This window comes from Lampetra planeri, chromosome 57, assembly GCF_965212315.1.
Source record: "Lampetra planeri chromosome 57, kcLamPlan1.2.h2, whole genome shotgun sequence".
NCBI lineage: Eukaryota > Metazoa > Chordata > Hyperoartia > Petromyzontiformes > Petromyzontidae > Lampetra > Lampetra planeri.
In genome coordinates, this window is record NC_136163.1 from 7163361 (window position 1) to 7190885 (window position 27525).

The 27525-nt window shown below is 54.5% G+C and overlaps 2 protein-coding genes across 13 annotated transcripts in view; one reads left to right on the top strand and one right to left on the bottom strand.

The window, feature by feature from the left end:
* The window catches only part of TFB1M (transcription factor B1, mitochondrial), a 24725-nt gene extending 18287 nt beyond the window's left edge, over positions 1 to 6438 (top strand). For 6 of the 8 annotated variants that reach the window (XM_078618297.1, XM_078618294.1, XM_078618295.1 and 3 more), the window contains exons 4-8: positions 340 to 448; positions 2397 to 2548; positions 3507 to 3626; positions 4493 to 4620; positions 5285 to 6438. In XM_078618297.1, coding sequence (XP_078474423.1) covers positions 340 to 448; positions 2397 to 2548; positions 3507 to 3626; positions 4493 to 4620; positions 5285 to 5606 — 831 coding nt within the window. In that variant the 3' untranslated portion in view covers positions 5607 to 6438. The other 2 variants (XR_013588687.1, XM_078618296.1) reach the window with 2 other exon arrangements.
* On the bottom strand, positions 6364 to 27276 carry LOC144735775 (uncharacterized). 5 transcript variants are annotated; one of them, XM_078618290.1, is made up of 13 exons: positions 27095 to 27276; positions 18251 to 18351; positions 17722 to 17790; positions 16397 to 16522; positions 15921 to 16029; positions 14080 to 14259; positions 13263 to 13378; positions 12271 to 12388; positions 10424 to 10494; positions 9899 to 9974; positions 9443 to 9524; positions 9003 to 9211; positions 6364 to 8469 (listed from the first exon to the last, which is right to left on the bottom strand). In XM_078618290.1, the coding sequence occupies exons 2-13, from the start codon at positions 18344 to 18346 to the stop codon at positions 7163 to 7165; spliced, it is 2559 nt and encodes an 852-aa protein (XP_078474416.1). In that variant the 5' UTR covers positions 18347 to 18351; positions 27095 to 27276; the 3' UTR covers positions 6364 to 7162. The 5 variants fall into 5 exon arrangements, with proteins under 5 accessions (XP_078474416.1, XP_078474411.1, XP_078474415.1 ...); XM_078618285.1 differs by lacking the exon at positions 27095 to 27276 and adding an exon at positions 24439 to 27067; XM_078618289.1 differs by lacking the exon at positions 27095 to 27276 and adding an exon at positions 20286 to 24428.
* Between the last annotated feature and the right edge of the window lie 249 nt (positions 27277 to 27525).

The window sequence follows — 27525 nt, forward strand, 5'->3', positions numbered from 1 at the left end:
CTGCGGCCTCAGGAACGCTCTTCCTTCCGATATTGGGAAGCCACTGGAGCTTTGCACTTTTACATCATCATCATCTAGATTGAAAACTCTTTTTTTAACTGCTTTAAGTGTTTAGTTTGTTGTCCTTCCCCCCGCACCTCCAATTAGCGCTGTTGGCTATGTACGGTGTGAATCGAAGTTCAACGTGCACACAGACATACATCGTCATCCACGTTGGCCGTGACCGGCTGCTGCTGTGCCTCACCTCGCTTGCTGATCGTCGGCGCTGTTGCCGTGTACCGCTTTCCCCCCCGTGTGTTTCTCCCGTGTGTTTTTCCTCCGCGTGTTTCCTCCCCTCAGCTGCTGTCGGAGGCGGCTCCCGGGCGGATGGAGGTGGTGTTGGGGGACATCCTCACATACCCCCTGGACAACTCCTTCCCAGAGTCCCTGAGACGCAAATGGGATGAGGGTGAGACGACACGGGGACCGCGGGAGAAACGGAAGGAGACGAGTCAGGGGGGGAAAGAGACACAGGAAGGAACGGGGAGACATGGGGAGACACGGGAAGGAACGGGGAGACACGGGAAGCAGCAGGTACACCACGTGGCAGTCGGGCTCGCTGGTGAGCAAAGTTAACAGGAACAGTAGCCATGGTAGTAGCATGGTAGTAGCATGGTAGTAGCGCTATAAGAGTGATTGGGAGGCGACTGACCACCGGTGAGCGAGCGAGTGGAGTGAATCAGTGCTGGATCATCAGTCATCACCCCGACTGCTGCTGCCGCTTCACTCTGAATCCTCTGCGGTGAAGCAGTGAGGTGGGAGCTGGGCGCTCCACCCCACGTGGCAGCAGCAGCAGCGGGAGTCCAACCGTGGTCGAGTGCGTGCCGTGCACAGCAGCAGTGACAGATTATTCGGTGTGAATGAGGCTTCGGCATGAAACACAAAACGGAGCTTCTTCGATGGTGGGGGTGGGGGACAGAAGTGGGCGAGGGTGGTAGTGGTGGCGGGGGCACACGAGATGTGAAGACGGCTTCCCTCTCTCTTCTACCCATCTCCCTCCCTCTCTCTTCCTCCCTCTCTCCCCACTCTCTCCCCCCTCTCTCACCCCCCTCTCTCACCCCCCCCCCTTTCTCCCCCCCCCCCTCACCCCCCCCCCCCTCTCTCCCCCCTCTCTCTTGTGCTGCACTCTTGACTTGGGCGTCTCAGTGGCTAGGAGATGTTACCTCCCTCGTGGATTCGATCCCGACCCTGACGCCTGCTGCGTCTCTCTCCCCGTGGTTGCGTGGATTTTTCTCCGGTTCCGGCAGTTTTTCCCTCATTTAGAATTTACACGCGTTTAGAGTATTTGGCTGCTATAGATGTCAACGTGATAAGCCACTTCGTTGAGCTATCATTTGTGATAGCCAGGTGGCATCTGAAAAAGCCATGTAGCTCAGTGGGCCTTACCTGGTAAAATAACAAAATTAGTTTGAGCAGCAACTTGCAAATGTGATTTCTAACTTTAATCCTTGCCCCCGTATCGATAGGTAAAGCTTAATGTGCTATTTCATTCAGGGACTACTGTGTGGTGTGGGTCTGTTGTTGTTGTTCGGCTGCCTTGCCCATGCTTTGACAAATCGGCAGGAATGTATCGTGCAATTTGCACCTCGTATACTTTCTACATATTCGAGTCACTCGCTTTGCCGTTTATAATATGTTGCACTTCTAGCGCGCTGTATTGTTTTTAACGTTCCGACCCCCCCGTGTGCCCCCTTGCTTGACATCCGTGATGAAAAACAAAGAGCGTCATCGCTCATCAGGAGATTCCGTCCTCCTCCCGGGCCTAGAGAGAGGTTCTGCTCCTCTGACTTTGCTCGGCCAAAATGTTAGCCAGGCAACTCGATCCGTTCGACTCTTTGAATCCTTTTTAACAATAGGTTGTACCCCTTTCTGGCAATAAAACAGGCGCTGAAATGTTAAAACACCAAACAGAATCCTTATTCACGGAATCCTGTCTGGATTAACCACACGCAGGACTTGTGGTGATCATGCAAACACAAAACATGCTCCGATAATATATGATGCACTGTCTTTGAAACTGATTGGTCCACACCAGAGACAGCTTTCTTTTAAATCCTCAAACTTTTAAATCCTCAAACTTTGATTCCCCGAGGGACTTAGAATCCCCCCACTCCTCCATTAGAATCGTGTGTTCAGATTATATTCCTGGAAAATAAAAGTTTCGTTTAATTTGCATATATATTTTTTGAGTGACTCGCTTACCTTTCCTATACCTTCCACTCCTATCGTGTTTGTTTTGCATTGTCGGTTGTTGCAAACTCGCTGACCCCATGGAGAGCTTCCGTAGCTCACGAGGACATTCCCTGCTCCTCCTCCCGGCCAAGAGAAAAAGATTCCGATCCTCCGACTTTTCCCAGATCCTCCCAACATCCACATCATCGGCAACCTGCCCTTCAGCGTCTCCACCGCGCTCGTCATCGATTGGCTCGAGTGCATGGCCAATCGCAGCGGGCCCTTCTCCTACGGCAGGACCCGACTCACGCTCACCTTCCAGAAAGAGGTGGCCGAGGTGGGGAGCTCCCTGGTTCTGTGCGACTTGTTTTTTATTGTTTTTTTATGGTATTTATTTTATTGTATGTTTTTTATTGTATTTATTTTTACGTCAACGAAACAACTCGCAAGCCCATCACAAACGCATCGCGGGCTTCATAGTTGCAAAACGTATGCTTCTATGTTAGCCGGCGTGCAGCCTGTAAGTTCTGCGAGGTCCGCGGATGCCTTCCGTGGGGCGTTATGAGGGTCAGGGGGAGGTGTACGTCTGACATGGGAATGGGGACATTTGTTTAGTTGTGTTTATTCAGCGTTTGGCAATGTCTAGAGTCTGCGCGAATTCCACGCTGTCCTCTGGGGAGCGTTTGCTTCTCCTTGGGCTGCCGTTCCCGCAACAGTGCCGCCCATCGGCCATCATCCCCTTCTCACCGTGATGGCTTCTTGTCCAAGCCCACTTGCCTTCCTTCATCGTCCATGTGACCGTCTCCAATTTGCATGGGGTGGTGGGGGGGCGGCCGCGGTGACTAGGAGATGTTAACTCCTTCACCTGGTATGCAGGAGGTCGTGGGTTCAATCCCGACCCTGACGATACCTGCTGCTGTATATTTGGAGTTTGCATTTTTCTCTTTCGTCATCATCACCACGGTGTCTAGGAGATGTTAACTACCTCGCCTGGTATGCAGGAGGTCGTGGGTTCGATCCCGAGTTCGATTCCCGTTCAGCGGCCACCGTCGCTGGCAAATATCTCAACGGGTTCTGTGCCTCCCCTAGGTCTACTCGGCCTTTCATGAGTACCTGGTGCACGCGGTGTGTAAACATCGGCACCGGGGAGACGAAGGAGGCCGAGCGCGGTGCTGGCCACCCCTCCGTGCGCCGTGTCGGCCTTCGTAGGTGCTGCTTCTCGCTAACTGCACTTGCCCCGACAGTCTGTTGAGGCTACACGGTGGGGTACCTTTGTATTTGTGTGATGCGCACAGCGGCTGGTGGCGAGCGTGCACAGCAGCCAGCGCTGCCGCCTGTCGGTGATGGCGCAGAGCCTGAGCTCGGTGAAGCTGCGCTTCGTCATCCCTGGCAGCGCGTTCGTCCCCGCGCCCAAGGTGAGCCCCTGGCTCCCCAGCTCCTGCTTACCGTCATCGCCGTCGTCGTCGTCAACATCAACACCATCAACATCGTAGTCATCGTCATTATCATCATCATCGGCGTGATTGTCATCATCATTGTCGTCAACGTCGTCATCATTGTCGTTGTCATCGTTGTCACCATCATCCTAGACCAGGGGTCCGCAACCAAAATAACAGAAGAGCCATTTGGAGAAAAAAAACTCTCACTGATTGGCTGTGTTGGGTGGAGGCATGCTAATGACACATTTCACGATCTAACCCAAAAGCCCTTTTTTCTGAATATTATGAAAATGACCTGGCAATCCCTGAATAGGGATCAAAAACAAAGATCCCCCGTATAGCCTGTAACAGACTGTTGGGGCAAGTGCTGTTAGCGAGCACCTATGAAGACCGCCACGGCCCACGAGGAGGTGGGTGGCCAGCACCACGCCCGGCTGCCTTTGCCTCCCCTGTGGCGATGTTTACACACCACACCAGGTACTCAGTTGAGGCTGAATCGACCATTTCAGAAAATCGCCACTGGTGTTGGCCGTGAGCGGGAACCGAACTCGGGTCGCCGGGTTTGTAGCGTATTGCGCCAACCACTTCACCACCGCTTCCCCGATCACACACACACACACGTGCGCAGCATCAACATCGCCCCCCCCCCCCCCGCTAATGTGACAAACTTGCCAGGGACCCTGCCGTGAAAGGAAGGTTAGCGAGGCTCGGAGAGGCCTTCCCAGGTGAACCCTCGTAGCAGCAGCAGCAGCAGCGATGTCGCTGGCGCCGTGCCGCATGTGAACTGACGGGCGGTTCCCCCCCTCACCTCCTCTGCCGCCCCCCCGACTCCCCACCCCCAGGTGGACGTGGGGGTGGTGACACTGGAGCCGCTGGTGACCCCGCGCATCCAGCAGCCGTTCCCGCTCGTGGAGAAGGTCGTGCGCAACATCTTCCAGTTCCGCAGGAAGTACTGCCTGCGTGGCATCGAGTGAGTGAGAGACAGGAAGTACTGCCTGCGTGGCATCGAGTGAGTGAGAGACAGGAAGTACTGCCTGCGTGGCATCGAGTGAGTGAGAGACAGGAAGTACTGCCTGCGTGGCATCGAGTGAGAGACAGGAAGTACTGCCTGCGTGGCATCGAGTGAGTGAGAGACAGGAAGTACTGCCTGCGTGGCATCGAGTGAGTGAGAGACAGGAAGTACTGCCTGCGTGGCATCGAGTGAGTGGCGTCGAGTGAGTGGCAGGAAGTACTGCCTGCGTGGTGTCTCGTGAGGGGCAGCGGTGGTCTGGCTAACTCCGATAATGATAAGTAACTTTTTTTTTATGCATCTATGTATGTTGAACTTCTTTCGCACCGTACGTAGCCAACCGTGGTCATCGGAGGATGGGTGAGTGTGTAGGTGAGTGACTGCGAGTCTGTGTATTATTAATTTTTTTCACACCGTACATAGCCAACCGTGTTAATTGAAGGTGCCGTGGGGGAAGGACAAACTAAACTCAAAAAGCAGTTCTAAAGAAATTCGTTTGTCAACCTAGATGAGCGTTCCAGACTGCCACAGAAACGCGTCTTGAGAACGCCACGCGACGATGCGGTGACCACCACCATCTTTGCGGTCTCCCTCTCCCCACCTCCCCCCCGCGTCCCCCCGCCAGGCTGCTGTTCCCGCAGGCGGAGCGCCTGTCGCTGTCCCAGCGTGTGCTGCGCGAGGGGGACGTGAGCCCGGTGCAGAGGCCCGCGGAGCTGAGCGTGCGCAGCGTGGGGCGGCTCTGCGGCGCCTACGCCGCCCTCTGCCTGGAGCGTCCCTCGCTTGTGGCCTACGACTACCGCCTGGAGCTGCGGGACGCGCGGCGGCGATCGCTAGCGCGCCGCCGCGGGGGGTTGGAGGGGGGAGGAGTGGAGGAGGAGGGGGAGGACAGGAAGAGGAAGGATGCAGATGACGGCAGCAGCGGTAACAGTGGCAGCAGTAGTAGTTGAAGCAACAGCAGGAGTGGTAACAACAGTGGTAGTAGTTGAAGCAGCAACAGCAGCAGCGGTAGTTGAAGCAACAACAACACCAGCAGCAGCTTCCAAGAGGAGCAGGAGCATCACAGGCAGCAGCGTCAGTAGTAGCCATCGCAATAGCAACAGCAGCAGATGGAGCAGCAGCTTCCAACAGGAGCAGCAGCAGCAATAACACGGATAGCATCAGCAGCAGTAGCCATAGCAACAGCAGCAGCAACAGCAGTGGTGGCAGCAGCAGTAATGGCACCAGCTGCAATAACGGAATCAGCAGTGGCGAAGACAACTTAATTTGAACAGGTCGGGTGATTGTGGTCATCATCACCATTAAAGATAAAGATCCCCTGTATAGCCTTAACAGACTGTTGGGGCAAGTGCTGTCAGCGGGTAGCACCTGTAAAAGGCCGCCACGGCACACGAGGAGGTGGGTGGCCAGCACCACGCCCGACCGTTTTCCCGGTGGCGATGTTTACACAACGCACCAGCTACTGATTTGAGGCTGAGTCGACCTAGGGGGATGCCCAGGACCGGTTCAGATAATCGCTATCACTGGTGTTGGCCTTGAGCGGAAATCAAACCCGGGCCGCCGGGTTTGTAGCGCAGCACGCTCACCGCTACACTACCGCTCTCCATCACCACCACCACCGCGACCACCATCATCAACACCACTACCACCATCATCACCAGCCACCAACATTATCATCACTGTCATCACCAACATCAACAGCGCGACAAAAATATAAAATCAGCTTTAATCGGTGTATGTTTTGTACATATATGTAGATATTAAAGCCTGTATTTACATCAACACCGATCCAGAGTCTCTCCTCTCTGGCCCTCGCGGTTTTGCACGGGCAACATTGAAGCCTCATCAGCGGCAGCCACGACCTGTTCACTGCTGGATTAAGGCCTCCCCATGGCGTCACCGTCACGATCGTTCCCTGCGAGTCCACGTTGCCACCTGCACAACGACCCGTTCGCGCCATCGCCACCATCCACTGCAGCGGGCTTCCTCCTGGCCAGTTGAACACCTCGTAAGGAGGGTTTCGCGACCAATATCCAGAGGTTTTTTTCCTTTGGGTTAGACCACGTAAATATAAATGTGTCGTTAAACCCGCCACCAGCCGACACAGCCAATCACTAAGGTTCGTCACGTAAACCAACAACAACGTTTACAATTTGAGTGCCATGACGTTTCGCCGGTAATTACAACAACAATCGGCATGGTCAGGCGACAGCCACGAGCTGTGGAGAGATCCTCCTCTTTGGTCTTTGGCCGTGCTCCGTACTTCGGCGGCCACTCCCGACGTGAGCCTCGACCCCCCCCCCGCCCCCTCCCCCGACCCCCCGGCCGACCGTCGTCCCTCCTGGCCGCGATGCGTCCTTCCCAGGTCTCCTCACCTTCACATTCGCGTAAATCTCTTCACTTTCAACGAGCTCCCACGGACCGGGGAACTCTCGGCCAAACTCGAGAGGGCTGCAGCAAAACGGCCTCTGCCGAACACCCCCCCCCTCCCCGCAACCCCGAGAGATCACACGTGCCTCTCGCCGAACGCGATGGCCTGCGTACGAGTGTCGTACACCGCCCTCGCGCCGTGCCCCGACCGCGCCAGCGCTTGCTGCGGCGTCACGGCCCCCACCCCGGGCCCCCCCCCGCGGGACACCGCCGGGGAGGGCGAGAGGAGGGGAGAGCGGAGCGGCGAGGCCCGGGGGGAGGAGGCCCCCGAGGACGTCGAGGCCGCCCTGCGTTGCTGCCGCTCGAGGTTCCTCGCCCGGAGGCGCCGCAGGAGGAGGGTGGCCTCCGCCAGGGCGGCGTCGGGGGGCTGGCGGTGGTCCTCGCCGTGCTCCTCGTTGCCGCGGCGTCGCGAGCGACCGCCGTCCAGGGTTCTTGCTCGCCGGTCGGCGAGGGCGTCCGCGCCACGAAGGCCTCCGCCCACAACGGTAGGTCCTGCCGGATTGTCGCCGCGGCCAGCGGCGGCGGCGCCATCGATGGCGCCGCCTCCGACGGTGCCACGGCCACCGCCGCCGCGGTCGTCCAGGCGACGCTCGCCGCCACGGTCGAGGGATGCTCCGCCTCTCCCACGGGCACCTCCGTGACCTTCGACGGCTCGTCCGCCTTCTCTGCTGCCAACTCCGATGCCACCAACTCCTCCATAGCCAACTCCGCAACCTCTTCTTCTCATGCCGCCACCACCATCACCACCAACCCTCGGATCTCCCGGAACATCGATGCCCCCTTCAGATTCATGACCAAGACCACGGTGACCCTTTCTGACACCGCCTCTTCCTCTTTCATCGTCGCCTCTGGGAGCTCTCCCAATACCACTGCCACCACCAACCACTCTCCGATCATCACCACCGCCATCGCCACGTCCATGACAAACTCCGTAATCTCCTTCAGTGGCGCCGCCCCCTCCAGCACTGTATCTTTCTCTGATGACACCGATGCCTCCTTTGTAATTGTCTCGGTGGCCTCCGTAACTACCCGCCCTTTGACCGTATTCGCCGCCGTCGCCCGGTCCTCCGTGGTCACCTTCCAAGCCACCAACGGCGCCAGCGCCGGCAGCGAGGGGCGCCTGCTGCCGCCTGCTGGCTCCCAGCCTCCGTTTGACGTCCCTGAAGTTCGCACTTGTTTCTGTCGGGCGTGTGGGAGGCGTCGGCTCCGGCGGATGTGAGAGGCTGTTGTCGTTGCTGATGCTGCCGTTGTTGTTGTCGCTGCTGCTGATGTTGTCGTTGCTGATGCTGTCGTTGTTGTCGCTGCTGCTGTTGCTGTCGTTGCTGATGCTGCTGTTGATGCCGCCGCCGCCGCTATTTTTACGCAAGCGACGACTGCTCGGTTCTGCAAGAGAGGTTTGCGAAGCGGCCGTCAAGATTAGTCGTAACCGGCGTCGTCATAAACCCCCCCGCCCCCCCCCCCCCCCCGATCAGATACCCGGACTCGGAGACGAGAAGCCAGGACCTCGGTGGCGCTGGCTCGGCGTCACCAAACCCGCAGTGGGAGACCCACACACCCCATGGCCCGAACCTGAAAGGTCAAGGGCTAGCGGGCAAAGTGTCTCTGCACATGGCCAAGCTGTTTCCATTGTCGTCCTTACCCGCCCGCCCGCCCGCACCTCCGATGAGCACGTTGGGCTACGTACGGCGCAAAAGAAGTTCAACGCACGCACATAGACTCACATAGTCACTTAGCCACTCGCACAGTCACTCACCGACACACTCGCCCATCCGATTAGCACGCTTGGCCACGCACGGCACTCTAGAAGTTCAACACGCAGTAACGTCTCCACGTCGTGAGCTGGCCGGCGCTGCCTGCCGCGTGGCAGCGCCGGCTCGGTCGTCTCCGAGATTCCCATCGCGGCCGCCCGTTTTTACCGCTGCTGTCATGGCGGTGGTATCGGGCACGCAGGGCCGACAGCCGGTCGCCCCCGAAGGGCTGGTAGTGCCGGGAGGAGGACGAGGGCGGCGGCGTGGCGGAGGTGGCGGAGGTGGCGGAGGCGTCTCGGTTGAGCAGTCGGGATCTCAGCGCCGCACGCAGCAGGGAGCGGACGGCAGAGACGCAGGCGGAGCGGCGGGACGGGTCGCTGGTGGGAGAGGGGAGGTGTGGGTGGCGGCGGGCAGCGGTAGGATCATCGCCAACATCGTCAGCGGCTGGGGTGGTGGTGACAGCATAGAGCGTCGTCATGGGGATCACCGGCAGGCGTAGTGGTGTGCGGTAGTTGTGCGGTAGTTGTGCGGTAGTTGTGCGGTAGTTGTGCGGTACTTGTGTGGTACTTGTGTGGTACTTGTGGTAGTTGTGGTCGTGGCGGCCTCACCGTCCCTGCAGTGTGAAGGTCTCCGCCGGCCTCGCTCCCCGCGCCGCGTGCCTCAGCTCCCACACGGCGCTCCGCCCGCCGTCTGCACGGAGCAACACGCGGCTCGGTCACACTCCGTGAACTAGTAACTCATTGGGCACGTTCTGTTTACGTGACAACCACGTCCTGTCGAGTGGTGGTGGCGGGGTATAACGACAGACACAATTATACAATTATACAAAAAACCCGAGCAATGCGACTACGTGTTTAAACCCCGGCAGCGTTAACCGGGGTGGCCGCTGGGCTCGAACCCTGAGCCTCTAGCGGCGTCGCGGCCACGTCGCCGATTGGTGCGACGACGATCGGCCCGGTGGGGGGGTTTGAACCCGTGGTGACCCCTGGCGTCGCTGGCTCGAGCTGCCCCCTGGAGCCCACGGATTGCGGCGTCGTTGGGGACTGCGGTGCGGCGCCTCTCACCGGCGCCATGCTCCGTGTGCACCTCGAGTTGACTCGTGGGGATGAGGTGTTTGTACTTGATCAGGTCGGGCTCCTCCTGATGGGATAAACCAGACGTCACCATCAGCAGCAGCATCATCATTAAATCCATCATCAAAACCATTATCCTGAACATATTATTAAAACACGTCTATCACAACTATTATCATCATCACAGCTTTACCATCACAACTATCATCAACACCATCATCCTCACCACATCATCATAACTATCATCATCATAAAAACCGTCAATTGTCACCAAATCATCACATCATCATCATGTGTGTGTGTGGCTTTCGCGCGTGTCACACACACACGTGCGGGGTGATCGCGCGCGCGTGTGTGTGTGTGTGTGAGGTGACGCGTCACAACCCAACACACTCAAGGTGACTGCGTGTGCGGTTGTGACACGGGTCACAATCGCACACACGCGGGGTGACTGCGTGTGTGTGTGTGTATGTGTGTGCGGTTGTGACGTGCGTCACAGCGTGCGTCTCCACCCACGCGCTTCTTGGCCCTGAGCGACCCCATGGCTGCATCCTCCTTGTACACGAGCACCACGCCCGTCTTGAACACTGCAAAGACAAAGGTACCCCGTGTAGCCTTCACCAGACTGTTGGGACAAGTGCTGTGAGCGAGTAGCACCTATGAAGACCGGTACGCAAGTGCGCACACACACACGGTGCGTACGGTGCATGTACAGCAGTCTCTCGATTATCCGCGTGCGGTTTATCCGCTATGCGGATTAACCGCGCACCTGAGATTTTGACACGAATGAATGACTCTTGGATTTTCCCTTAAGCCCAGAATATTCATCTAAAAACAGTGATACATTGTGGGACCTTTCTTGGCAGTATCAAAATACAACACTCGGTTTTACCCTTTCTGGCAATAAAACAACAGTTGTGTCAAGATGTTAAAACACCAAGACAGAATCATTGTTCAAGGAATCCTGTCTTCATTATCCACACATAGTACTTGTGGTGAACATGCAAACAAAAAACACCGTGCTCTGATAATATATAATGCATCGTCTTTGAAACTGATTGGTCCACACCAGAGACAGCTTTCTTTTGAGCCTCGTCTCAAAGTGTTAGACCAGAGAACGCCAAAGGCTGTCCGCCTTATGCAGACAGGATTCCTTGAATAAGAATTCTGTTTGGTGTTTCAACATCTTGACACAACTTTTATTGCCAGAAAGGGTAACACCTATCGGTATACAGTGACACACTGTTATCTTTGCAAATGTTTATTACAAGCCACGTGCTTAAACCGAACAATATGTTGCTCCGGTTAATTCGAAATCCACGTGATCGCCTCTACAGTACAGTAGTTTGATGTTGATGTGCGTGGCTCTCTTGTCATACACTTCGTGGCTGGGAGTCTTCCGCAAACCGTGCTAATCGGAGGATGGGTGAGTGAGTGGGAGAGTGACTACGTGAGTGGGTGAGTATGTTCATGGGTGAGTGTGTGGGTGAGTGACTGAGTGAGTGAGCAGGAGTGAGGGGTGCCGGATGGGTTCGTGGTGGCGACGGGGTGAGGCTAGCCTGAGTCTGAGTTGATGTTCGACTCCCGTGTTAGTGATCGTGGTCAGTGTGACCCTCGGGGTTGGAGCCGGTGTTCAGAGCTTGCGTCACATGATACCAGTGCGAGTGGTAACACAGAGCATTGAGCGTAATCATATTTTACATATCCCGTAATGCTGGACAGTCGTTGTGGATAAGGACCAAATCCCCACATGCAGCCACTACACCGAGTAAATAAAAAAAACCCTCCTTCCAGGGAAATATCTAAAATGAATAAACAAAATTGAGAATTGGCACCCAAACAACAAAAACGCAAACAAAGAAATTCTGTCACATCCCAGCATCGCTCGGAGTCTCGCCAGGGTTTATGACCAGGCCACATCATCGTCATGGTCGATCCACTGCTGGCCACATCATCGTCATGTGCCCAATACTGGATGCACACGGGGAGGAGATGTGTTGGTGCCGCAGGTCGTGTTGGAGGAGTCTTGGAAGATTTATTGGTAACCAGGTAAGGTCCCACCGAGCTACGTAGCTTTTTTTCAGAAGTGTCCTGGCCACAAATAATAGCTCAGCGAAGTGTCCTGTCACAGTGTGGAAATTTACAGCAGCCGGCTAATATAAGGGCACGTTGATTCTAAATGTGGAGGGGGAAACCCGGAGGAAAATCCACGCGACCACGGGGAGAGAGAGAGACACGCAAACTACAAATATACAGCAGGCGTCAGGGTCGAGATCGAACCCACGACCCCCTGTATACCGGGCGAGGTAGTTAACATCTCCTGGCCATGGTGGCGCCCCTCCAGTCGGTGCCAGGGTCCGTACCGAAGACTCTCGCGCCCAGGCCGTGCCGCCACTGTGCCGAGCGGACGAGCGGAGCGGGCGGGTTGAGCCAGCACACGTGCTCGTCCAGCAGCAGGTCGCCCATCGACAGGTCCACGACCTGTACGGGGTGGGGGGGGGGGCGGGGACACATGGGGTGGAGGGGGACAGAGAGGGGACATGCGGGGTGCACATGGGGTATACATGGGGGGGGGGGCACAGGGGGGGGGGGGGCACGGGGGGGGGGAGACACAGAGGGATACGTGACGGGGACAAAGGGAGACGGGAACACAGACGAGGACATACGAAGTGGGAGAGAGGGAGAGGCGGTGTAGATGGCGTCACTGGAGCGCCGCCATCCCGATCGCCGTCACGTGCCGCAATCGCCCTTCTCTTCCTTCTTCACCTTGAATCTGTCGATGCCTCGCCAAGTCTCCGGACGCCTCTCTTTGACCAGGAGGGGGGCTTCCGCAGGGAGGGTTGGGGGGCGATGGTCGCCGCGGCAGGCGGGACTTTCGATCGCGCGCAAAACGGCGTCGCGAAGAAAGGTGGAGCGCGGGGGGCGTCGAGAGAACGGCGTGGCGGAGATCTTCTAAAACGTCACGGGCTGCGGCCCGCAGCGACGACGCCAGCCGCTTCGTTGGCGCTGCCGTGGCCCCGGTACGCGGCCGAGAGCGCAGCAGCACCTCTGTGACGAGCGGCGAACGCCCCGGCCGGTTGGTGAACAGTTGGTGAACGTTAGTGAACAGTTTGTGAACGTTAGTGAAGAGTTGGTGAACAGTTAGTGGATAGTTGATGAACAGTTAGTTAACGTCAGTGAACAGTTGATGAACAGTTGGAGAATGTTAGTGAACAGTTGGTGAACAGTTGGCAAACACTTGGTGAACGTCAGAACAGTTAGTGAGCACTTAGTGAACAGTTGGCAAACACTTGGTGAATGTCAGAACAGTTAGTGAGCAGTTAGTGAACAGTTAGTGAACAGTTGGTGAACGTACCTCGTCTCCCGAAGGCTGCTGGGCAGAGAGCTGGTGAAACGCTTCCCCGAATTCTTCGAAGAGCCGCTGAGCGTTGTTGATCTGCCCGGCCACCTCCTGCATCACGCGCTGGGCCTCTGCCAGAGAGAAAACGTCGGTCCCCAAACCACTCACCCACCCAAACCACTCACCCACCCAAACCACTCACCCACCCAAACCACTCACCCACCCAAACCACTCACCCACCCAAACCACTCACCCACCCAAACCACTCACCCACCCAAACCACTCACCCACCCAAACCACTCACCCACCCAAACCACTCACCCACGCAAACCACTCACCCACTCATTCACACACTTGCTCAGCCAACCACTCACCCACTCATTCATACATTCAACCACTCACTCACCCATCCCCCAACTCACACACTCACACACTCACCCACCGAACCACTCATTCACCCACCCACTCACTCGCACCCACTCACTCGAAACATTTCCCCTTTCGGTTTCTCCCCTCCCTCCAGTAGAAGGCATCTGGCCCACTCCTCCACTGGAAGAAGTGGGAGTCACCCACTCTTTACCCCACCACACGCGGGCCTGCCCATCGGCCGCGGTCGCACCCATCGACGCTGATCAATCTGAATCTTTATTGGGGGGGGGGGGGGGTGCCGGCAAGTTAACCCGCGCTTCCGGAAGTTCAGATTGATCCCGGACGGCCCCCCCCGAGTCGCACGGCACGCTGGGGGTAGCGCCCTCTTGTTTGTCAAACTCGCCCCCCCCCCCCGCCTGCCTCGCCTCCCCCCGCTCCCGGCAGGAGTTGGCGCGGTCCTCACCCGCCATGTGGTAGCGCTCCTCGCTGTCCGGCTCGGTGGGTGACACCAAGCTGTGCAGCAGCAGCGGGTACTTGAGCACGCGCTGGATGGGCTTGATGAGGAGGGAGGGCAGCGAGGAGGCGTGCTGGCCGTCGGGGTTCAGCCGCTTCAGGGCGGCGGCGAGAGCCGGCTCCTCGGAGGCTGACGGCGCACAGTGACGACGACAACATCAACAATAACGTCAACAATAACATCAACAACAGCGGTAGCAACAGCGACAATAGCAGCAACAGTAACAACATTAGCAACGACGATATCAGCGGCAAGATCAACAACGTTAACAGCAACATTAACAACAGCAACATCAACAACAACATCAACAACATCAGCGGCAACATGAACAACAGCAGCAGCATCGAAAACAACTTCAACATCATCAGAAACAACAACAACGACGACGACGCCACCAAGAGCAAGGGCCACAACAAGGAGGTTGGCCCCAAGCGGCAGGGCGGATGACTGCGCTGTGCCGCTCACGGTCAACAGTCAATAACAACAACATCCACAATAGAGGTTTTTGGGTTAGATCGCGCAGTAAATATGAATGTGTTGTTAAACCCACCACCACCCGACACAGCCAATGAGTAAGGTTTGTCACGTAAACAGAACGTGGCAATTCGTTACGAGTACAGCAACACCGGTTGTGTGTTAGAGAGTAAAACCCACGACATTTACAATTCGAGTGAGACATTTCGCCAGTACTTACAACCAGAATCATCAGGCGACAGCCATAGTTGTGGAGAAATCCTCCTGTTTTGTTCTTAAAAACGTGACAAACGCCTTACTAATTGGCTGCGTCGGGCGGTGGCAGGTTGAATGATGCGTTTATATATTTACGCGAAACTAACCCATAAAACCTCTTACGGATAATATTGGTTACGTGTGCCTACCACGTGTTAAACATGGCAACAACGATACTTGCCACGTGTGCCTACCACGTGTTAAACATGGCAACAGCAACTAGACTTGCCACGTGTGCCTACCACGCGTTAAACATGGCAACAACAACGATACTTGCTGCCGTGTGCTTCGCTCGCGAGAGAGCGGTGCCACGCGCTACTGAAAATTCCTCAGTTGGCATCTTAACAGGGCCAGGTCGCCCCCACGTTTGGCAGGACCCTCTTGAAAACGAGAGTGGAATAATAATACATAAATAAAGCTCCCGGCCACAACCATCAATGTTGATGATGGACCCTTAATGGATTATTGATGGATCGTCAGTGATGATGATTGACTGGGATGAATGGTTATATGGATAGACGGATGATGACGATGATTGATTGATCAAGAGATCGATGATTGTTGTTACTGACGACGTTGATGACGACGATGACGACGACGGTTGATCAGCTGGACTTGTCGGATGGTCCAAGCCAATTGGAGCTTAATCCGATTCCCAGCCGTGGACAGATGACGTGGTTGGCAAGTGGTACCAGAGCCTGGCCCGGGCCTCCCCTAGGTCCGTGCAGCCTTAAAACGCGCGTCAACACCGGTACAGGGGGGGCGACAGGCGGCCCAGGGCGTTCGCAACGGCACCGCCCCCGCCTCGTGCACAGGCTGCACGGGGGGCCTGTGCCTCATCCGTGTTGTTGCGTCCGAGTTGTTGCGTCCGAGTTGTTGCGTCCGAGTTGTTGCGTCCGAGTTGTTGCGTCCGAGTTGTTGCGTCCGAGTTGTTGCGTCCGAGTTGTTGCGTCCGAGTTGTTGCGTCCGTGTTGTTGGGTCCGTGTTGTTGCGTCCGTGTTGTTGCGTCCGTGTTGTTGGGTCCGTGTTGTTGGGTCCGTGTTGTTGCGTCTGTGCATCACCTGTGCGCAGGCAGCTCTGCGTGCGCGCGTGACTGGCACAGTACGCGCTGTACAAGCGGAAGCGCTCCGAGAAGAAGAGGAAGGAGCCACCCAGCGAGAAGAGCACGCGCTGTGGGTGGGAGGGGTAGAGACACGGGGGGGGGACATGGGGAGAGAGACGTGGGGACAGTGATGGGGAGACAAGGAGAGACACTGAGAGTTATGGGGAGAGGCACGTGGAGAGCCACAAATGAAGAGACATGGGGGGAAGGCCATGGGGATGCAGAGGGAGAGAAATGGGGAGAGACATGGGGAGACTGGGAGAGACACGGAGGTGCACAGAGAGACAGAAGCATACGGAGGCACAGGGAGACGGAGGAAGACACGTGGAAGATCGGGACATGGAGAGGGGGAGGCAAGGATGAGAAGGGAGGAGGAGGCATTGCCTTCTGGTTTACTGAGAGAGAGGAGATCAGAAAGGGAGGAGGCTCCATCACCTTGAAGTCGGCGGGTGACTGTAGGTTCTGGAAGTCCGGTGCTAGGTCCATCCCTTGTCTCAGAGTGGCGACAAACTCTTGGTGGAAGGAAATTAGCTCGTGCAGAACGGACAGCACCGAGTCCAACTACACGACACACGTACAGGGACACCCGTACTTACGAACGAGTCAGGTTTCAGAGGTCTGTTCGTAAGTCCCAACTTTACACCTGTCAATTTCAAACGGGTTGTACGGCACGTGCACGGGGAATGGCTATAAAAGTTGTATAATCTCCTGGAGATGTAGATGCCACTGGTTCTTTACGTTCTGCAGATGTAGATGCCACTGGTTTTTAATGTTCTGCATATGTAGATGCTACTGGGTGTTCATGTTGAGCAGATGTAGATGCTACTGGGTGTTCATGTTGAGCAGATGTAGATGCTAATTTCTTTTAGTGCTCGTGTTTTCTCTCTGCTCTCTTAAAAAAAACCTACCAAGAGATGTCTGCACAGTGGCTCTCTTCTTCTCTTCACAAATCCACTTGTGACAGGCGATAGCATCGTGGACAGCTGCTGAAACCTGAGTAACCCTTGCAGTGTTTGTGTCCTGAGACTCAAAACAAGGCGGTGCCTTCTCAATCACGCTGAAATCTGCAGTCAGCTGATCGGTGTCGAACCCTTGGGGTTGCTCAGCCTCCTGTTCCTCATCAGTTGACCTCATCCTCCACCCTGTCACACCCAACAACCGCCGCCATCTATTGCGCGGCCGTTGAACATTACGATTCTCGGTCCGAACAGGCAACTTGGGCCCTACGAACCAGGATTATTCGTGTCTCGGAAAGTTCGTAAGTCGAATGCTCGTAAGTAGAGGAGCCTCTGTACATATAATCTTTAGAATTTTTCTATAGACTGGAATAATCCGACGAGCTATGAAGCTCTTTTTCACACATATCCGGTATCGAGAACGGGGTCGGAAGGGCACAACAACCAGTACAAAAACACGATAGGCGTACGAAGTTTAGTAAGGTTAAGGAAGTCACTAAAAATGCATAGAGTATATAAATTCGCAAACACGAGACAGATACACAGGCTCACAAGACGCACAGGCAGGAACACACGTGTGCAAAGTTCGACATGTGATTTCATGTCATTTGTAAAAGCATGCGAGTGGTCAACAGACAACTTGTACTGACCCTGACACCCGGTCTCAAGACACCGACCCTGACACTCGGTCTCAAGACACCGACCCTGACACCCGGTCTCAAGACACTGATCCTAAAACCAGGTTTTCGGAAACTACGTCTCCAGATAAATCAGCTGAATCAGAACCTCCGGTGCGATTCATACCTCAAGGTGAGTGAAACATTCCTCCAGCTGTAAAGGTTCAAGATAATGATCTCGTAAATCTATCAGGTCCTGTGAAAGCAAAAAAGAACAACAATGATCAGTGGCCTGAGGCCATGAAACTCTCTCCAAATGAGAACCGCATCTGGTCATTTCTGACGTGTAACTGCTGCTGCTGTGCTGCTGCTGTGCTGCTGCCTGATGCTGCCTGCTGCTACTGCAGTGCAGCTGAAAAGAGACTCAATTAAGCTTTCCTGTAAAAGTACTTGGCATTATTATTATAACAATGACCGACGATTGTTTTGAACCCAGGGGTCTGACTCAGTCTCTCACCAGTGGTGGCTCGGTGTCTCTGACGCGGCCAGAATGAGCCCTATGAATGAGAGATATCTCGAACGATGACTTGAACTCCACCACTCTCTCTCTGACATGAGCCCTCTAAGATAGGGACACTAAGACCCAGGACTTGAACCCAGAATCTCAGCACTGCTGGTTCAGTGTGTCCGACACGGCCATTATGAACCCCTGGCACCTGGATGTAGGAGCCCTCCGTGTCCACGAGCTCCAGGATTCCCTTGCGGAGTCGATCGGCTTCCGAGAGCCGCCCACTTGCCCTCGTGGCAGCCATGGCCTCTGGGATAGGGAGGTCAGGGTTCAAGGTAGAGTCAAAAATCTGTTTCAATACAGTGCCAAAATCGACACAGTACAAGAAGAAGTGTAATAAGTGGCTCCGACACGGCAGAACTTTATTTAATATTTATTAATGGTTCTTTCACAGCCACGACTCCTCTCGTTACGCGGATGCCGTCGTTCCTTTTTTGGTGTGACTGCGCTGCCCCGCGCCACGTGGCGCTCACCCAGATCTCCACCGCACCGCTGGCTGGCGGCGCGCTGGGGAGCGGCTGAGCGGCTGGAGGTCGAGCCGCCACGTGGCTGGTGGAGATGGGGGGGCAGCAGTGACGGGGAGCTCCTCTTCGATCTTCAACCACCGACCCCGAACCTTCCGCTACCCCCCGCTTTTATTCCCTTTTCCGAGGCTAAGCCCCGCCTCTGGCCACGCCCCTCTAGGAACCTTCGAGAACGTTCCAGAGGCTTCCATGCTAGCTCCGCCCATTAACCTTTCCCCCAGATAGAACCCGACTACTGATAAGACGTGGACTGTACGACAGTGTGTAAAGTGTAACCCCTCAATGATGCAGGAGATGGCGCTCGCTTATTACAGAAGTCTTATCGGTATTTTGTTTCACTCCGCGAAAGAAGTTCAACATACACAGAGACCATAGACCAACATAGTCACTCACTGATCCTCCGATTTGCACGATTGGCTACGTACGGTGCGAAAAAAGTTAAACGTACACGCATAGACTCACATAGTAACTCACCCACTCACATAGTCACTCACCCATCCACGGATTAGCACGGTTGGCTGCGTACGGTGCAAAAGAAGTTCAACGCACACGCATAGACTCACATAGTCACTCACCCCCACCTCCGATCAGCACGGTCGGCTACGTACGGTGCGAAATAAATTAAACGTACACACAGTGCATGACGCACGGCGATTGTTGTTGTTGCTGCTGCTGCCGCTGTGCAAAGTCGAGGAGCGCGTGTTGTTCTGTCGGAAGTCACGTGGGCGATTGCGTGTGAAGGCTTGCGCGCACGTGCGCGGTGACGTGACGAAGGTGTCGCCGCTGGCCCCCTCGCTCTCCTCTCTCGCTCGCTCCACGCCGAGCACACGACCGATTTGCGCGAGGTGATAAGAGCGTGACTGCGTGTGATCACGGGTGTGTCAACAAGGGTGTGTGTGTGTGGAGTGGTGGGGGGTGGTGAATACAATGGCAGTGTTGTGTGATTACCTGTGTGTGTTTGTGTACCTTGTGTGTGTACCTGTATGGGTGTACCTGTGTGTGTGTACCTGTATGTGTGTGTACCTGTGTGTGTTTGTGTACATGTGTGTTTGTGTACATGTGTGTTTGTGTACATGTGTGTTCATTGTACCTGTGTGTGTGTGTACCTGTGTGTGTACCTGTGTGTGTGGAGGCCTTCATAGGTGCTGCTACTCGGTATCAGCACTTGCCCTACCAGTCTGTTCAGGCTACACGGGTGATCTTTGTGCGGGGAGCGGTGGTGTAGCGGTTAGCGCGCTGCGCTACGAACCCGGCGACCCAAGTTCGATTTCCGCTCACGACCAACGCCAGTGACGATTATCTGAACCGGTCCTGCTCCCCCTCTAGGTCGACTCAGCCTTAAACGCCTACTTGCTGCGGTGTGTAAACATCGCCGATAGGTAGACAAAGGCGGCCGGGCGTGGTGTTGGCCACCCACCCCCTCGTGTTCCGTGCCGGTCTTCATAAGTGCTACTCGCTAACAGCACTTGCCCCAACAGTCCGTTACAGGCAATACGGGAGATCTTTGCCTTTGTGTGTTTGTGTACGTGTGTGTGTGTATAAGCGCGTGTGTGTGTATGTATAAGCGCGTGTGTGTGTACGGGTGTTATATTAAAAGTAAGAGTAGAGTACAGTGTGTGGTGTACGTGTGGTATGCGTGTGTGGAGGTGTTCCACTCACCTCTTGCATGCCTCTGCCTGCGTCTTAACACAAACGCTCGCTCACTCAGGCTGACAAGGCTATGCGTGGCTGTGCGTGTATAGGTGTGTATGTGTAGGTGTGTGTGTGTAGGTATGTGTGGCACAAGCGTCGTGGTGACGTCACCGCCACTTAGTGGCGAATGGCGGTTGTTGTTGTTGTTGTGTAGGTGTGTGTGCGTGGGTGTGTGTATTAAATATAAATATGTAACAAATAAGCTTGTGCCGGAGGCCCCGGGGAGACAGGCGTCTATGACGTCTCCTGGCCAAACCCCAATTGGCAGAGCCAGGAGATTGAATCTTCACCCTCGGAGCTCCTCCCGAAACAACGAAAGGCCACTACGGATGGCCACGTGGAATGCGGAGGAGAGGCTGCCACTCCTCTGTCGGGAGCTGGACTGGTACCGCCTGGATCTCTGTGGCATTCAGGAGGTCCGGTGGACCGGTTCTGGCTCCTGCCACCATGAGGGGTGGACAGTCCTCTACTCAGGGCAGGAGACTGCCAAACAACAGGGTGTGTCTCTTCTTCTGAACAAAAAAATGAAGGGGGCGTGGGAGCGTGGCGGTGAGGTGTGGGAAGCTGTAAGCCCCAGGATACTTTGGGCTCGCCTTTCCATCAACCGGAGGCGAGGAGTGGTGGTCGTGGTTACTTATGCCCCCACCGAAGACGAACATCCGTTGAGGGATGCAGGCAAAGCCGATGAGTCAGATGCCTTCTATGACCTCCTGTCACAGGTGCTGGCTAAAGTGGCCACTCGGGACAGAGTCATCTTGTTGGGTGACTTCAATGCCCGAGTTGGTCATTATGCTGGCACCTGGTGTGGAGTGATTGGAAGGCATGGGCCAGATCAGCTCAATAACAACGGTAGGAGGCTGCTAGATTTTTGTGCAGCCCATGGGCTTGTAATTACCAACACGCTCTTCCGGCATCGGCGCATCCACACAACATCATGGATGCATACCGGGTCCAAGCAAGAACATCTGCTGGACTACATAGTGACGGACCAGCGGATGCGAGCCCATGTCCTTGACACCAGGACCTACCGTGGAGCTGATCTGCCATCTGACCATCGACTGGTCATCTGTAAGATGCGCCTGCCATGCTTCTACTCCGGTGGTGGGTGTACACCCAAGACCCCATTCCAACCTAAGGTGGCCTGGTCTCAGTTAGCTGATGAAAGTTGCAAGCGAGAATTTCATCATCGTTTGCGGCTGGGGTTCGCATCATCCCCCACTCCTCCTGATGTCGAGGGTAAATGGGCGAGGTTTAGGACTGTGACTCATGCAGCTGCAATGGCTGCTTTGGGTACGCGGTCCAGACCTCCCCAGACAGAGAAGGTGTTCAGGATAGTTGAGAAAAAGCGACAGGCCCATTCTCATCGGCTACAGCATCCCACGTCAGAGAATGAGGAGGCTTACCGCAGCCTTCGCTCGGAGGTTCGTAGAGCCGTAAGGCGCTGCAAGGATGGTGGTGGTCGCGAGTTGCTGAGGAGATGGAGTCTGCCTCAGTGACCCGCGATCACAAAACACTATTTAACTCCATCAAATAAGTAACCTGCAGCGCCACACCATTAGGGGAAAAAACGGTGATCCAATCTCCGACCCCCAGGAACAGGTTTGCAGATTTGCTGAACATTTCTGTGAGGTCCTGGGGGAGGGGAAATCCCTCAGCCAGGAAAACATCATGGCACAAAGTGGGGATAACCCTGCTGAGGCTGCGGTGCCTCAAATATTGGAAGAAGTCACCCCCTGTGAGTGGCTGGCTGAGGTGCCATCTGTTGAGGAAGTACTGAAGGCGATCCGGAGTCTGAGACCAGGAAAGGCACCGGGCAGAGATGATCTCCCAAGCGAAATGCTGAGGGAGGGTGGCGTTTGTGCACAGACTGTCCTACATGACATCGTAACAACAGTCTGGACGACTGGACGGGTTCTGCAGGATTGGAAGGATGCCCTGGTGGTCCCCCTCTTTAAGAAGGGGGACCACACAGACTGTAACAACTACAGGGGCATCTCACTCCTCAGTGTGCTGGGAAAGGTTCTGGCAAGGATTATTCAACATCGCCTTGCTAGGCACGCTGAGGAGAGGCTTGCAGAGCCCCAATGCGGTTTCAGGAAAGGGCAGTTCTGCACAGATGCCATATTTTCTGTCCGTCTGCTACAGCAGAGGTGTAGGGAATTCCAACAAGACCTACATCTCTGCTTTATTGACCTGGTCAAGGCCTATGATACCATCAGTAGGCCTGGGCTCTGGGTTGTTCTTCGTGCTTTCGGAGTCCCTGACCCTCTGCTCACGATCATTAAGGACCTGCATGATGGTGAGCGGGCCCGAGTAAAACTACGTGGCCGGGAGTCAGAGCCATTCCCTGTACACCTTGGGGTGCGACAGGGATGTCCCCTGGCTCCCACATTATTTAACATCTATTTTGACCACGTAGTTCGTGAAGCCTTCAATAGCTATACCGGGGGAATTTCCATTTGGTACAGATATAATGGGAGGCTGATCCATGCCCGGGTGCGGTCAAGGGATGGCTCCCTATTGGTCAACCACGTTATGTATGCCGATGATTTGGTAATTGTTGCTCATTCAGAGGAGGAGTTGGAGACGCTTCTGCTGAAACTGGAGTGTGCCACTAAGAGGTGGGGCCTTACCATCAGCCCCACCAAAACTAAGCACCTGCCTGGGTATTTTGTACCATCGGATACTCCACCCCCACAACTCCCAATCGGTGATGGGGCAGTTGTGGAGAGAGTGGAGAGTTTCCCATACCTGGGCAGTGTGCTCATGACCGGCTCCTGTTTAGCAGTGGAGGTCTCACTCCGCATCAGCATTATCTTTTCATCGGTTGTGTAATGCTGTGTGGAAGCTGCCTGGTCTGTCGCTCCGCACGAAGCTTCAGGTCTTCTCGGTCACAGTCATTCCCTCCCTTCTCTCCGCTTGCGAAACGTGGACCCCCCTAATGGAGCATCTTCGCTGGTTAGAAACATTTAGGTTGGCCTGCCTACGATCCATTCTGGGTTTAACCAGGCTGGATTGTGTGAGGAGCTCACAAATCCTTGAAAGATCTGGGCAAAGTCCCATCCGTGAGCTCTTTCGGCAGGCAAGGCTGCGTTGGCTGGGCCATGTAGCCCGCATGCCCAATCACCGCATGCCCAAACAGTTCTTGTTCGGCCGGATCGAGGGGGCAAAACGGGGGCAGCACGGGCTAGAGAAGAGATGGAGTGATGTGGTACAGGAGGATGTGGAGCTGAGTGGACTTGCCAATGACTGGTATCAGCGGTGTCAGGATCGGCCTCTGTGGAGGAGGCTCGTGAAGGACGCTACTGGACAGTTGGAGGCAGTCGCCCTCCAACAACAACAGAGGGCTGAGGAGCAACGCTCACAACAACGAGCGGAGGCCGAATGGCTAAAGCACAGCAAGTTGGCACAGTAGGGGGCACAGGTGGTGTATCAGCCAGTCATCTCGGTCATCTCAGTCAGTCGACCCGTGGCACCTGGGTCTGCCCCGTGACCTCCTGCCAGCGGGCGTTCGACACTTCACGTGGCCTCAAGGTGCACCTAGCGTGGCACAGGCGTCGTGGTGACGTCACCACCACTTCGTGGCGAATGGCGGTTGTTGTTGTTGTGTGTGTGTGTGCGAGTGTGTGTGTGTACGAGTGTCTGTGTGTGTGTACGAGTGTGTGTGTGTGTACGCGTGTCTGTGTGTGTAAGCGAGTGTGTGTACGAGTGTCTGTGTGTGTGTACGCGTATGAGCGGTGGTGTAGCGGTTAGCGCGCTGCGCTACGAACCTGGCGACCCGAGTTCGATTCACGCTCACGGTAAACACCAGTGACGATTATCTGATCCGGTCCTGGGCTTCCCCTAGGTCGACTCAGCCTCAAATAAGTACCTGGTGCCGTGTGTAAAAAACATCGCCACTGGGGAGACAAATACGGCCCGGGCGTGGTCCTTGCCACTCACCCCTTAATAGGTGGTGCTACTCGCTAACAGCACTTTCCACAACAGTTTGTGAAGGCTATGCAGGGGATCTTTGTCTTGTTGTGTGTGTGTGTACGTGTGTACATGTGTACGTGTGTACATGTGTACATGTGTACGTGTGTACATGTGTACATGTGTGCGTGTCCACATGCAGACCCACCTGAGTGCCGTGAAGCGACCTCCGCGGCGCGACCGTCAACCCCGCACCCGCCGGGGCGCATTCCAGCGAGTTGACAACAAATAAATAAATAAACGCGACCTCAACTTCGGCGAGGCGAAGTTGACTTCCACCCTCTTTCCCGCCCGTGGCACCAAAACCCAAATCCGTTAGGGCGGCACGGCGCGTCTCGGTTCGCGGTGCGGAGGCGCGGTCGGGATGGACTTTCCCGGGCGGGCGGGCGGGAGGGCTCAAGTTGGGATTGAAGACGAACACGGCGAAATGTCGAGACACAGCCGGCAAGTGCTCCACTCATAACGAATTGGCACGTTCTGTTTACGCGGATAAAAAAAACCTCACTCATTAGCTGTGTCGGGTGGCGGCGGGTTTAATGACACATTTATACAGGGTGCTTAAAAAAATGTTTTAACACTTATATGGGACTATCGTTTTTAATGGAAAAAATCACGGATAAAACACGATACCGAATTTATTATGGATATTGGTTGCGAAAGCTTACCATGTGTTAAACTAACGTAGAAACTATAAACTATATTTTTACGTTACCAGGTAAAAGGTGTGTAGCTATTTTTTCAGAAGCGGCCTGGCGATCACAAACGGATAGCTCAACGAAGTGTGCTTATCGAGTGGACATTTATGGCAGGGATCGAACCCAAGTGCTCCTACATACCGGGCGAGGTAGTTAACATCTCGCCACCGTGACGCCCTAGATTTAGATTAACACTGGGACCAGAGACTCACATTGGCCCATAGATTAACACTGGGGTCAGACACTCACATTGGCCCATAGATTAACACTGGGGTCAGACACTCACATTAGCTCATAGATTAACACTGGGGTCAGAGACTTACATTAGCCCATAGATTAACACTGGGGTCAGAGACTCACATTAGCCCATAGATTAACACTGGGGTCAGAGACTTACATTAGCTCATAGATTAACACTGGGACCAGAGACTCACATTAGCCCATAGATTAACACTGGGACCAGAGACTCACATTGGCCCATAGATTAACACTGGGGTCAGACACTCACATTAGCTCATAGATTAACACTGGGGTCAGATACTTACATTAGCTCATAGATTAACACTGGGGTCAGATACTTACATTAGCCCATAGATTAACACTGGGGTCAGATACTTACATTAGCCCATAGATTAACACTGGGGTCAGAGACTTACATTAGCCCATAGATTAACACTGGGGTCAGATACTTACATTAGCTCATAGATTAACACTGGGGTCAGACTTACATTAGCCCATAGATTAACACTGGGGTCAGAGACTCATTAGCCCATAGATTAACACTGGGGTCAGATACTTACATTAGCCCATAGATTAACACTGGGGTCAGATACTTACATTAGCCCATAGATTAACACTGGGGTCAGAGACTTACATTAGCCTATAGATTAACACTGGGGTCAGAGACTCACATTAGCTCATAGATTAACACTGGGGTCAGACTTACATTAGCCCATAGATTAACACTGGGGTCAGAGACTCATTAGCCCATAGATTAACACTGGGGTCAGACACTCATTAGCCCATAGATTAACACTGGGGTCAGAGACTCACATTAGCCCATAGATTAACACTGGGGTCAGAGACTCACATTAGCTCATAGATTAACACTGGGGTCAGAGACTTACATTAGCCCATAGAATAACACTGGGGTCAGAGACTCATTAGCCCATAGATTAACACTGGGGTCAGACACTCATTAGCCCATAGATTAACACTGGGGTCAGAGACTTACATTAGCTCATGGATTAACACTGGGGTCAGAGACTCACATTAGCCCATAGATTAACACTGGGGTCAGACACTCACATTAGCTCATAGATTAACACTGGGGTCAGAGACTTACATTAGCTCATAGATTAACACTGGGGTCAGACTTACATTAGCCCATAGATTAACACTGGGGTCAGAGACTCACATTAGCCCATAGATTAACACTGGGGTCAGAGACTCACATTAGCCCATAGATTAACACTGGGGTCAGAGACTCACATTAGCCCATAGATTAACACTGGGGTCAGAGACTCACATTAGCCCATAGATTAACACTGGGGTCAGACTTACATTAGCTCATAGATTAACACTGGGGTCAGACTTACAATAGCCCATAGATTAACACTGGGGTCAGAGACTCACATTAGCCCATAGATTAACACTGGGGTCAGAGACTCACATTAGCCCATAGATTAACACTGGGGTCAGAGACTCACATTAGCCCATAGATTAACACTGGGGTCAGAGACTCACATTAGCCCATAGATTAACACTGGGGTCAGAGACTTACATTAGCTCATAGATTAACACTGGGGTCAGAGACTTACATTAGCCCATATATTAACACTGGGGTCAGACTTACATTAGCCCATAGATTAACACTGGGGTCAGAGACTTACATTAGCCCATATATTAACACTGGGGTCAGACTTACATTAGCCCATAGATTAACACTGGGGTCAGAGACTCACATTGGTCCATAGATTAACACTGGGACCAGAGACTCGCATTGGCCCATAGATTAACACTGGGGTCAGACTCACATTGGCCCATATAATATCACTGGGTTCAGAGACTCCCTAGTGGCGATGTGTACACACCGCACCAGGCACTCACTTGACGCTGAGTCGATCTAGGGGAGGTCCAGGACCCGTTCAGAGAATCGTCACCGGGACGCCGGGTTCGTAGCGCAGCTATGGACACACCCATAGCCTCGAACTTAATCGAGAAGACCCACGGACAAACACTGAACCGCGTGGCCACTCAATGTTTCACAAGTGTCCCCTGCGTATTTGTAGCATTGTAACTGCCAACTAACTGACCATTCGTAGCAGGAGTGGCCACACCTTTCGTGGATCACCGTGTTTGACTTAACACGCGCAGGATGACTCAGCTTGCTCGGCAACCTTCGCGGATTGTGGTGGAGTGGGCGAGACTCTTCGGCAATCTGTAATTCCCATCGGGCAATAACACCGCGTCCACGGTGCGTAAAAAACAAGTGCAGTCTCTTGACTATTATCACCCACGCGCGCTCTCCCTCTCTACTT

Bases quoted from the DNA above. Each gene is read 5' to 3' on its own strand.
- LOC144735775 (XM_078618285.1), bottom strand. From the start codon at position 24,499: ATGCGCCCCGGCGGGTGCGGGGTTGACGGTCGCGCCGCGGAGGTCGCT. The intron at 18,352-24,438 runs GTGGGTCTGCAT...TCCCTATCCCAG, and splicing joins GGTCGCTTCACGGCACTCAG to AGGCCATGGCTGCCACGAGG. The intron at 9,525-9,898 runs GTGAGAGGCGCC...TGCTCCGTGCAG, and splicing joins GCACACGGAGCATGGCGCCG to ACGGCGGGCGGAGCGCCGTG.